Genomic DNA, 12,254 nt, shown 5'->3' with positions numbered 1-12,254 from the left:
GTTTTATGCTTTATCTACTACATATCCTTGGTGGTAGCTGACATCATTAATAACTTACCCCCCCATCCCCCTTTTTTTTTTTTTTTTTTTTTGGACAGATGTATTGTATATGGCAGCCTAAAAGGTACGGTGGCTTTAGAGAAGCGCTGATTTTAAAAACCCCAACAAAATATGTAAGACCAGGAGGCTACATCTACCCGAGCACGGTTTTCTGCCACCAGTATTCCCACTTCAGCCAGTGGAGGCTATTCCCAGGCTTGTCTGCAGGTCCAACCTCCCATCTGGTTGGGATTTGGCCTTAATATTTTGTAGTATATTCTAATATAGATAGAGAAGCGAATACTTGCAATGTTTTACATTGTTTGCAGAAAGCACTGAAGATCGACGCTCACTGGGAATTCATTCTCAGGAACCCTGGCGCTTTGATAAGTAGAGGATTTTAAAACACAGATGAAAACTTATTCTTACTCCTAAGCAAAGCAGTAGCCAGAGGTCTCTGAAACCATATCACGAAAAGGAAAAGAAATGCCCCCAAACTAGAAGGGAGTCTTCTCTTCCTTGTTGAAGAATTCTCTTCACTACTTGTCTGCCAGGAAACATTTACAGCTAATAAACTGCACCTTAAAGGAACAGACATCGTCCCTAGAAAATCCTGAGGGAGAATGAGCACAGCGGATTTCGCAAACAAGGTGCGGAGGGCAGAGCGCTGAGTCCGTTCCACCTTAAGGGAGGTTGCGGGACGGCTTCCCTGCTCCCCGCCCGGAGCCCGCGTGATAGGTGGCTGGGGCGCGAGGGGCGGGGCCCGGCAGCGCTCGGTATAAATATTCATGAGAGCGCGGTGCCCGGCCTGGCGCTGCCGGGGCCCGAGAGCGAGAAGTTGTGCAAAGGGCGCTGTGGCTGCCGAGACCCAGGTGGCTCCGCAGCGGCGCGGGGGGATTACAGCGCCTGCGGCCGGACCGTGCTGCTGCGGGCTCGGGAAGCTCGCGCGGCTGCAGGGGCACCGGGGACCCCTCCCCCGGTGGTTCGGGCCGGCTGCTGGGGGCCAGGTCCGGGGCTCAGGGAGCCCTCAGCCATCTTGGCTGGGCACCGCAGGGACTGAAGGCGAAAGTTGCGGCGCCCGGCCGGGAGCGCCGCGGCCGCTGGAGCAGCGGATGCAGCCCCCGAGCCGACAGGAGAGGAGACAGCGGCTGCGAAGCCTCCCCCGAGCGGACTGAGCGCGAACGCCCCCCGCGGGCTCTACGCGCCGGTCCAGGACCCGGAGCGCTGCAGGAGGCACTGACGGGGGCTGTGCGCGGGGCTCCCCGCTGCCCCGGACAGGCGAGAAGAGGCGTCCCCGGGGCTGTGTCCTTCCCGGCCAGGCGAGCCCCGCGGAGGGTGGCAGTGCGTTCCCTGGCACCTGCAACAGCGAGCCCGGGGGTTCGCCCTGCCTGCGGCGGGCAGAGACGGGACGCGGGGCTGCCGGCAGGGCGATACACCCCGGCGGCGGGGCGCTTGCTCTCCCCGGGGGAGGCTATTCCTCCGGGCCTTTGCGGTGCCCCCGGCGCCTTCCGCTACTAGGGGGCAGAGCGGACTCGGAGCTGCCGGGCGACCGCCTCCTCTCCCCGAGCATGGAGCGGAGTTACCTGCTGGAAATCACCTCGCTGCTCGCTACCTTCTCCCTGCTGCAGCGCTCCAGCGCCGCCGCCTCCTCCGCTGCCGCCGCCGTCGCCTCGGCCAAGGAGCTGTCGTGCCAGGAGATCACCGTGCCCCTGTGCAAAGGCATCGGCTATAACTACACCTACATGCCCAACCAGTTCAACCACGACACGCAGGACGAGGCGGGGCTGGAGGTGCACCAGTTCTGGCCGCTGGTGGAGATCCAGTGCTCGGCCGACCTGCGCTTCTTCCTCTGCAGCATGTACACCCCCATCTGCCTGGAGGACTATAAGAAGCCGCTGCCGCCCTGCCGCAGCGTCTGCGAGCGGGCCAAGGCCGGCTGCGCCCCGCTCATGCGCCAGTACGGCTTCGCCTGGCCCGACAGGATGCGCTGCGACCGCCTGCCGGAGCAAGGCAACCCGGACACGCTGTGCATGGACTACAACCGCACCGACCTCACCACCGCCGCGCCGCCCCCGGCCAAGCCGCCGCACCGCGGTGGGAAGGCGGGGGGCGCGGCAAGGCCCCCCGCGGCCGCTGCGCCCCCGGCCGAGCTCCCCCGCAAGCCCCGGCCGCCTCCCCCTTGCGAGCCGGGCTGCCAGTGCCGGGCGCCCATGGTGTCGGTGTCCAGCGAGCGCCACCCGCTCTACAACCGGGTGAAGACGGGGCAGATCGCCAACTGCGCGCTGCCCTGCCACAACCCCTACTTCAGCCCGGACGAGCGCGCCTTCACCGCCTTCTGGATCGGCCTGTGGTCCGTGCTCTGCTTCCTCTCCACCTTCGCCACCGTCTCCACCTTCCTCATCGACATGGAGCGGTTCAAGTACCCGGAGCGGCCCATCATCTTCCTGGCCGCCTGCTACCTCTTCGTCTCGCTCGGCTACCTGGTGCGCCTGGTGGCCGGGCACGAGAAGGTGGCGTGCAGCGGCGGGGCAGGAGCCGGCGGAGCGGGGGCCGGAGCGGCGGGGGCCGGCGGGAGCGCCGCGGCGGGGGCTGCGGGCGGGCGGGGCGCGGCAGGGGGCGCGGCGGAGCTGCAGCCGGAGCTGGCGGGGGCCGAGCACGTGCGCTACGAGAGCACGGGCCCGGCGCTGTGCACCGTGGTCTTCCTGCTGGTGTACTTCTTCGGCATGGCCAGCTCCATCTGGTGGGTCATCCTCTCCCTCACCTGGTTCCTGGCCGCCGGCATGAAGTGGGGCAACGAGGCCATCGCCGGCTACGCGCAGTACTTCCACCTGGCCGCCTGGCTGCTGCCCAGCGTCAAGTCCATCGCCGTGCTGGCCCTCAGCTCCGTGGACGGCGACCCGGTGGCCGGCATCTGCTACGTGGGCAACCAGAGCCTGGAGAACCTGCGGGGCTTCGTGCTGGCGCCGCTGCTCATCTACCTGGCCATCGGCTCCATGTTCCTGCTGGCCGGCTTCGTCTCGCTCTTCCGCATCCGCAGCGTGATCAAGCAGCAGGGCGGCCCCACCAAGACGCACAAGCTGGAGAAGCTGATGATCCGCCTGGGGCTCTTCACCGTGCTCTACACCGTGCCGGCCGCCAGCGTGGTGGCCTGCCTCTTCTACGAGCAGCACAACCGGCCCCGCTGGGAGGCCACGCACAACTGCCCCTGCCTCCGCGACCAGCAGCCCGACCAGGCCCGCCGCCCCGACTACGCCGTCTTCATGCTCAAGTACTTCATGTGCCTGGTGGTGGGCATCACCTCCGGCTTCTGGGTCTGGTCCGGGAAGACCCTGGAGTCCTGGAGGGCCCTCTGCACCCGTTGCTGCTGGGCGAGCAAGGGAGCCGCAGGCGCCGGGCCCACGGCGGCAGGGGGTGGGGGGCAGATAGCTGCCGCGACGGCGGCGGGGGGACTGGGGGGAGGAGGAGGAGGCGGCGGCGGCTCCATGTACAGCGATGTCAGCACTGGCTTAACGTGGAGATCGGGCACCGCCAGTTCGCTGTCCTACCCCAAGCAGATGCCCTTGTCTCAAGTGTGAGAGCTGGAGAGGCCCGTGGTAGGGAGCGGGGGGCGCTGGCCTGTATGAAATGCTCCCTCACTGTTTGGTGCCATTGATGAACCCCCTAATGGTCCCCATTAGCCACGGCTTGTGCAGAACAATTCAGCCGGCAGAGGCCCCAAGCACCGGCCCCCTCCCTCCCCGTCTCCATTCATATGCAGGGAGCATGTACTTCAAGGCGTCAGCTTATTGTTGTGCCGACAGAAAAGGGTGGAGGAGGCTCAGCAGTTTCTGCAGCGAGCAGGACAAGAAGCAGCTTCGGATTCTGTCTCTGGACTTGCAGTAGATCTTCCTTCAGCAGGGGTCCTCCCCACACCCAGTCCAACGGAGGAGGTTGATGGCCTGATGGGACTGCAGGTTTTGGGTATTCTTAATGACCAGGCAAATGCCTTAAACACACACACAAATCATGTCTTAATTATACACCCAAAATAAATACGGGTTTTGCAGTAAACGATGTATTTATATAATTATTTGTTACTTTGTACAAATATGTAAGATATGTATATATCCAAAGCTATACAGTCTGTAAATTTTTTTTGTAAAAAGTTTAGAGGCTCCCCCTGTAAGAGCAAATATTTGAGTATTCTATTTTGTCAATAAAATGACTTTTGATAAATGATTTTTCCAAGCTTCCCCCTCCTCCTACCCTGCTTATTCCAGATGGTGTTAGTAAACTCTGTCACTGAAAGATGTCACTATAAGCTATATTAGCAATGCAATCCTTAATGCAGTTACTTATCTAAATTAAAATGTGAGGGCTATTTTTTTTTAAAGAAAAACAAATTTTTAGACTGACTTGTTGAATGTCCTAAAACCTGAGGTGCCTTACAATAATTCTTTGCTGCTCTATGCTTTGTAAGCCATCACACTGTATGTAAACTAAAGTTGTAGGAGGCAGTAATCTCCCACATGCCTTGTTATGTATCCTGTAAAATGGATGTTATTTTAGGAATGTGAACACTCACACTACCTTTCATAGCTATTGTCTGTCTTTTGTAAGCACCTGATTTTAGAGGGGCTGCATACTGCTAACGTGTAAAGGTTAATGTTTCAAATCCATAGATCATGTTTTACAGTAGAACAGTGAGTTAAGAATTGTTAGATTAGTCTTTCCTTAACAGATTAAACTAACAGGTTAACATCTTAACCTTTCATACTTAACTTTTGTATATCAAATATGGTCCTATTTCAAAAGAAAAGGTATTGTTCTTCTGTCAAGACTAAGCTAATTTATTTGAGCAGAAGGCTGTTGAATTAACAGAAGAATGCTTTAGCAATTGTTGAACTTTTTACCTGTCTGCTCAGTGGCTCAGAACATCATTCCTTTAAGAGGAGCTAAATGAATAGGGTTAATCTGTAGGGAACTTGGTCTCTTTTGAGTTTGGAAAAACTTTGATCTTTTCTCTTCTCCAAACATGATGTATAGTCTGAAGTTTCTTTCCCTGCTGCTGGGTTCCTCTTGTTGCAGAATTGGCCACCATGGAGCCTTAAAGTTCTTCAATTACAGAGATGTGGGGCTTTTTTTTAAATAAAAAGAGGAAGACTTGTAACAGTTAGTGAACAGCAGAGGGAAAAGGGAGAACAGCCTTTTAAACAGCTTTTTCCCTGCATTGTTAGCCAGTCTGCAGGCAGCAAGGCATGGGATGGAGCAGTATAGAAAAAAGGCATGAATGCCCTACAGGTGGTCTGCTCACATAATCTACCCAATTTAAAGCATTTTCCTTTGCAGGACAATTGCACTACAAAACTCCCTTTTCTTTTTTACTCCTAATTGAAGCAAATTATAAACTAAAAGTTTTTCTTTTAAAAAAAATCCTTTATTGCTGGGAAATTAATGACTAAATTCTGGTATGTTTTCAGAACTAGGATTCTGTAGACCATGAGAAGTAAAAGCTGCAGTAGACAGTTCTTTGCTCCAGAAAGATATTTTTATTCATTCTGCTTATTTTCTGAGAGATTAGTAATAATTTAAAAGCAATTGGTGAGGTTGTGTGTTAGCAATGAAAAGATAGCCCCAGGTCCCTTATTAACCTGTCAATCAAGATAAGAGATGGGCAGCTGCCCTACTAATGACATAGGCATCAATCATCATTGGTGGGAAAAACTTTGTCCCAGTGAGTTTTGACTTGATTTTGGTGTCCCCTTCAGGAGATCCCATTACTAAACAGGAACTTCCAGTTTTACAGTTTTCAGAGTAGCAGCTGTGTTAGTCTATATTCTCAAAAAGAAAAAGAATACTTGTGGCACCTTAGAGACCAACAAATTTATTTGAGCATAAGCTTTAAGTGAGCTGTAGCTCACGAAAGCTTATGCTCAAATAAATTTGTTAGTCTCTAAGGTGCCACAAGTACTCCCTTTTCTTTTTGCAGTTTTATAGTGTTACTTGAATCATAAAGGGGAAGAGGGTGCACAAAAGGGCTGGCCCTGCTACCTCTGTGTACAAACAATACTGAAGTGGCTCATATTTACAAGGAATACACCTCACTTTAAGACTTCTAGCTAGTGCTATTTATGCAGCATTGTAGCAAAGCCTGTATTAGAATAATATTTTATTTCAATAACAGATAGCTGAACAAGACTGTTACAGACGTGCCTTTTTCTTTAGGTGAGTCAGATTGTGGTTTTAAAAACATACTTCCTACACCATGTGCACCACATACAAAATGAATGGGGTGTTACCTAGCACTTAGGAAAAAAACCTCCATGTGGTTATGGAGGGAGTTTCCTCCCACTAAGGAATGCTTAATAAAGTCATATATTTTAGTATCTATTGCCAGATAAAATGTGGGCTCCTCTACCTACAGTCAACTCTAGAATCAAAGTTTGAAGAAACTTATTCTGAAGTATTTTTACAAGAGTTTGTTGAGTTATGTCTGCATGTGGTTGCTGTAGCAGGACACCCAAGTACTGCCATAAAAGCACTTTTAGCAAAAAGCTGTAACGTGGCTCTGTGGCTTGATCTGCCTAAGCACCAGTTGAGGGAACCTCCTTTGATTATGCACACAAAGTTTAAAAAGCCATGAAGACTTTGTAGTTAGTAGCTTACCAGCTACTTAATTGTTTGAGAAATATGCTGCCAACTAGTACAACCCCGAGTCCTCCTACTGCCTCTTCAGCACAGGTACCATTTATTTCACTTTCTTATAACCATTAAGTAGTTTGCAAAATTGTCAGTATTATTAGAGATGGAGGTTCACCTCATAGTCATAATAGCTGACTCAAAGCTAGTTAGCAGTTGGCTTTGCTTTTAGCAGTGGGAAATAGGGTCAGAGCTGAACAATGGTGCAATGACAATGAAGTGTGTCTGAAGCTAGAAAATCAAAACTCATGTTTGGGCTGGAGAAGTTATATGCAATAAGGGCTTTAGAAGAACAATAGGAAGGTACTAGAAATACAAGAAAAGAGAAATCTGAAACAAACCATACTGCATTGTTTCTCAACTCAACAATGACAAGTCATTCCACCACAATTCATCAGTGTTCAAAATCTGACTCAGTTTCCAGATCAAACTAAGCAATGGGGTACTGTGAATTATTACAGAACAGTTTAATGTGTGGTGACAATCTACCATATACCTAAAGTTACAAGACAGTTACTAAAAAATAATCACAGTAGAAACGCATGTAATGCATATTTCTTAAAAAGGACTAAAACCATTGATCAGTAATTTATACTACAGTGCCACCTCCTGGCCACATGCTAATAGATACATTGGTTACACAAGGATACAATTAATATGGTAAGCGGTCAGGATATATATGTTTAAACTGAGAGCTGATGCAAAGACTATAAATTATACAGCTTTCTACATAACTGATTATGTGACAACATTTGAAAAGTTGGATGTCTCAGTGAAGCCCCAGGGAGTTAATAGGAGGATCTTATAGCTTAGTATCCAAGCTGAGTTGGGTAAATGGGAAGAACTGTGCTTACTTTATCCCCCCCCCCCCCCCCCCAATCTATGGGCCAATGTACCTTTTAAACTTTTTCTCTTCCTGGACTCTTTTCCTTATATGGTCTTTCAAAAGGAAAATGTGGGTTGTTATCCATAATGCCAATGCAGTGCTGTAGCTTTTTAAGGAGGCAGAACTTCACAGGTGTACTAGAGCATGCTAATGAATAACAACTCACCATAGGGTTGGTTCCCTTGGAGCTATATGTTAGTCTTCTGGCCCCTGCTTGAAGTTTTCTCTGACATGAACAGTGCCAACAGCTGCCACAGATGATTATAATGAGTTAGTGAGACTGGAATTTGGGTCGGCAGGAGGGTTTTCTGTATAACTATATTGAAAAAGTATGATGTGGGTTTAAGAGCCAGGCATTCTGGGAAACTTACCTTGGCCCATGCCATAACCCCCCTCCCCACCACGCCCTTATTTAAATAGTCACAACAAAAGCAAGAGATGCTTGAAAAGAGGTGTTGAGGATAGAGTGTCTGTTGTGGAATCCTCCTGTATAATACTTTAGAAAGCAAAATATCCTGGTACTTTCTAACTCTAGAGTTCTTTGTGCTTGACAAACTTTACCAACACCCTATGGAGAGAGGTAAGCAATACTGTGTTCATCTTTACATGGGGAAGGGAACTTAAGGCTGAAGGGCAAAGTCAAGTGCCAAGCTCAGAGCGGATGTCCATGTCTGAGTTAGAGCAGGATTCTAAAGCTGGTAATCCAGACCTCAGTGAAGGCTGTACCAAAACTCCTATTGATTTCGGTGGGGTCAGGCTACCACTGCCCACTTCTGAGGCTCATGCACAGTCTGTCAATTTAATTTGTAAAAGCTCCAGAACAGAAACAGGATGTGTATCCCAAGCCTGCAATACTTTTCTTCCCAAACAGTACATAAAATGCAAGAGCTGATAGGAATGCCTCTGCTAGGGTCTTTCTGATAAATTAACAAATGCAGTGCAAGGAGCCTAAAGACTGGTGTAGGCTAAATGCTCTGCCCAATGTGGAGTAAATAAAAAGACAGATGTAGGACCTCAAGGAAAGCCAAAACGCTATGGAGTGAAGGCTGCTTCAGGCCAGGAGGAGAAAGTCCAGGCTCATAGTAGAAACAGATTCCTCCTGAGCATAGTGGGAGGAGGATAGAGGACAATTCTTACAAGATGGGTCCATTTTCAATATGTTTAAATTACCAGACAGCTCTGTCTATCTAGGTTTTTATGAGAGTGCCCATCACTGTAGTGTATTGAACTCATATAGCTGAGTGCAGTTGCCTTGAAGCAGGAACTGTGCAGTACATCATAGACATTTTTCACACTATCATAGTGTCTGGTATTTAAAATATGGAGTTATAATTTAATGTGATTTAGGTTTGACAAACTGCCTTAGAGACTACTTACTATCTCAGATCCAACACTGAATTGACCCTTCTGAAGGCTGGGATAATAATATCTTCATTCCTATAGGACAGTGGTTCCCAAACTTGTTCTGCTGCTTGTGCAGGGAAAGGTCCTGGGGGGCCGGGCTGGTTTGTTTACCTGCCGCGTCCACAGGTTCAGCCGAGGGACCTCTGCCTGCACTGCTTCCAGCAGCTCCCATTGGCCTGGAGCGGCGAATCGCAGCCACTGGGAGCCGCGATCAGCCAAACCTGTGGACGCGGCAGGTAAACAAACCAGCCCAGCGCCCCAGGTGGAACAAGCGGTGGAACAAGTTTGAGTACCACTGCTCAAGGACTTTAATCTATGGTTTCAAAACACTTTACATGCACTAATGAATTAATTCTCACAAAAGTCCCCATGGGAAGCAAGCACAGGGAAGAGATTACCCTACATTGACATTCATTCTGTTGCAGGTCTAGGAATAGGACCCATGTTTTCTGACTCTGTGTCCTGTGCTTTAAGTGGTCATCTTTTCCTTTTTTCTCACACTTGATTTTAGATCTTCTACCTTCAGTAGCCCTAAATGCATCCACACTTTCTGAGCTATGACACCAAGTCTACCAGTGGATCGGACAGCCTCTGCTAGCAATCAAACTGCTATCTTTAAATTTTACAACCTTTGGGGCATAGGTCAGAGATGCATACATAATTCATTCTGAGATCTGGAGTGATTTGAAGAGAGTAATTAAAAGAGACACAAAACAGCATATTGAATGGGTTTCTCTGGGTTCAGGCATGAGAGAGGAAGGAGGAAAATAGGTTCACAAGGTAGTACAGAACAAAGGGGAAAAGAAGAAATGAGAGAGGCTGGAAACTTTAGCCTAAATAGTCCAAATTCAAAGTGTGTTGAGGCTCTCCAGTGACTGGTTATCATTAATATGTTTATTTAATCAGGCTCACATTAAGATGCACTGCCTGAGTAATGTTAATCTGAAATAAAAACTGATTGGGAGAGCAACTGATTCTTCCTTTCCCCAAACAGCTGGTAAATCCTTATGAACAACTCTCAAATGAAAAATCCTTACAAATAAACTAGTGTCTGATGAAAATCAGTGTCCAGAACAAGTTTCCTTTGGCCTGTGGTGTGTGCATATGTGAATGGCAGGAACATGGGCTCTGGCTTTTGTCTTACTGCTGCATGTTAATGAGCAGCTAGGAGTGCCCTCAGCTGGCCCGAAGAGTGAACTTCATCCTCTTTTTGCCTAACTGCAAAGACTACCAGTTGCAGATTTATGCTCCAATTCATCAAAGCCTGCACGTACAATTATAGAAATGTGTGACTGGCAGGGACCTCAACAGATCATCTAGTCCAGTCCCCTGCACCGAGGCAGGATTAAGTATTATCTAGCCCATTCCTGACAGGTGCTTGGAGGTTTTTAAGAACAGGTTAGACAATGACCGAGATTCCACAACCTCCATAGGTAATTTTGTTCCAGTGCTTAACTACCCTGACAGATAGGAAGTTTTTCCTAACATCTAACCTAAATTTCCCTAACTTAATTTAAGCCCTTTACCTGTTGTCCTGTCCTCAGTGGTTAATGAGAACAACTTGTCACCCTCCTCTTTGTAACAACTTTTTATGTATTTGAAAACTGTTATGTCCCCTCTGTCTTCTCTTGTCCAGATGAAACCCTACTTTTTCAATATTTCCTCAAAGGTCACATTTTCTAGACCTTTAATCACTTTTGTTGCTCTTCTCTGGGCTGTGCATATCTTCCCCAAAGTGTGAAGACAATACTCCAGTTGAGTAATACTCCAGAACTGAAGACAATACTCCAGTTGAGGCCTTATCAGTGACTAGTAGAGTGAAAGAATTACTTTTTACATCTTGTTTACAACACTCCTGCTAATACATTCCAGAATGATGTTCTTTTTGTTTTAGCTGGGTTTGTTTAGTTTTTTGCAACCATATTACATTGATTCATATTTAGTTTGATCCACTATACCCCCCCCCCCAATCCCTTTCTGCAGTATTCTTTCTGAAGCAGTCATTTCCCATTTTGTATTTGAACAATTGATTATTTCTCTCTAAGGGTAATACTTTGCATTTGTCCTTATTGGATTTCATTCTATTTATTTCAGACCATTTCTCCAGTTTGTCAAGATCATTTTGAATTCTAATCCTGTCCTCCAAATCACTTGTAATCCCTCCCAGATTGGTGGTATCTGCAAACATTATACGTTTATTCTTTATGCCATTATCATCTTAGACTTCAGTGGGACTTAGGCAGACGCTTAAGCATTTTGCTATATCAGGGCCATAGGAAACATTTCTCATAATTACACTGTAAACCTGACACACTTTGTCCTATACCACTTGCATGGATAGTGGTAATGAAAGGATTTCTACTTGCCAGTATGACTCCCCTGTGGGCTGAAGGTCATGGGAGGAAGTCTTCTCCAGAAGTAACCACTTCTTAAGTCCCCGGCCCTACAAACACTTAAATATATAAGTGACTTGTAGACAGTGGAACTACTCACATGAGAAAAGTAATGCTCCGGATCAGAGCTGTGAGGAGAAGAATTTATTTATTGGAGACTAACATATTCCTATATTTAGTTAGACAAGCTCAGGCAGCTTGCTCCCTACTCAGTGCTCAAAGGAGTGATAACCACAAGGTCCTTCACCTTCTCCAACTGACTTCAATACTTGTCCTATTTCCTGCCAATTTCTCTCATTCTCTTGGCCTCCTCTGTTCCATCTCTTTCCTTTCCTCACTTCCCGGACAGTTTTTCCCTGCTTCCCATCTTTCTCCCCCTGCTGCTGGAGCTACACTTCCTTCCTCTTCCATTTTCTCTTTATCCAAACTGCTGAACTCCAACAGTTTCAGAATCTCCTGGTTCCAGAGTTACACCCTTTCACCAGTTAAGTAGGCATCACCTGAGACATTTTGCTCACCATGAATGAAATTCACGTGGGTGCAGAGGGCCAGTACAAAGTCTGTGCACATCTAAGTCCCCCCTTGGATGCTTGAGTGGTGCACAGGATTTGTGCTGGCCCTCTGTGAGGGGTGAATTTCACTATTTAAATAGCAAAGAAGGTCATAGTTTTATCATATTTTTGCACCTAAACTTCAATTCTGCTTGGAAAAAATAGTTTACTAAAGAAATATGTAACTATTATTTCAGACCTATGTTATCACAAGGTAGAGAATTGGGATATCTTACTTGAATATCTCAGAATTAAGTGCTGGGGAGGGGGGGAGGAAGAATATTACATTAGTTGTTCTTCCCT

General features: G+C 48.0%; 1 protein-coding gene across 1 annotated transcript; it reads left to right on the top strand.

The window, feature by feature from the left end:
• The first annotated feature begins 853 nt into the window (after window positions 1-853).
• FZD8 (frizzled class receptor 8) lies at window positions 854-6,572 on the top strand. Its single transcript, XM_048837690.2, has one exon. It carries the CDS (start codon window positions 1,608-1,610, stop codon window positions 3,612-3,614), a length of 2,007 nt encoding a protein of 668 aa, XP_048693647.2. The 5' UTR covers window positions 854-1,607; the 3' UTR covers window positions 3,615-6,572.
• Window positions 6,573-12,254: the final 5,682 nt, after the last annotated feature.

This window comes from Caretta caretta, chromosome 2 (assembly GCF_965140235.1).
Source record: "Caretta caretta isolate rCarCar2 chromosome 2, rCarCar1.hap1, whole genome shotgun sequence".
In the NCBI taxonomy this organism is placed as follows: Eukaryota; Metazoa; Chordata; order Testudines; family Cheloniidae; genus Caretta; species Caretta caretta.
This window is presented reverse-complemented; position numbering and strand designations above follow the sequence as displayed.

Coding starts and splice junctions, on each gene's coding strand:
- FZD8 (XM_048837690.2), top strand. CDS start 1,608: ATGGAGCGGAGTTACCTGCTGGAAATCACCTCGCTGCTCGCTACCTTC.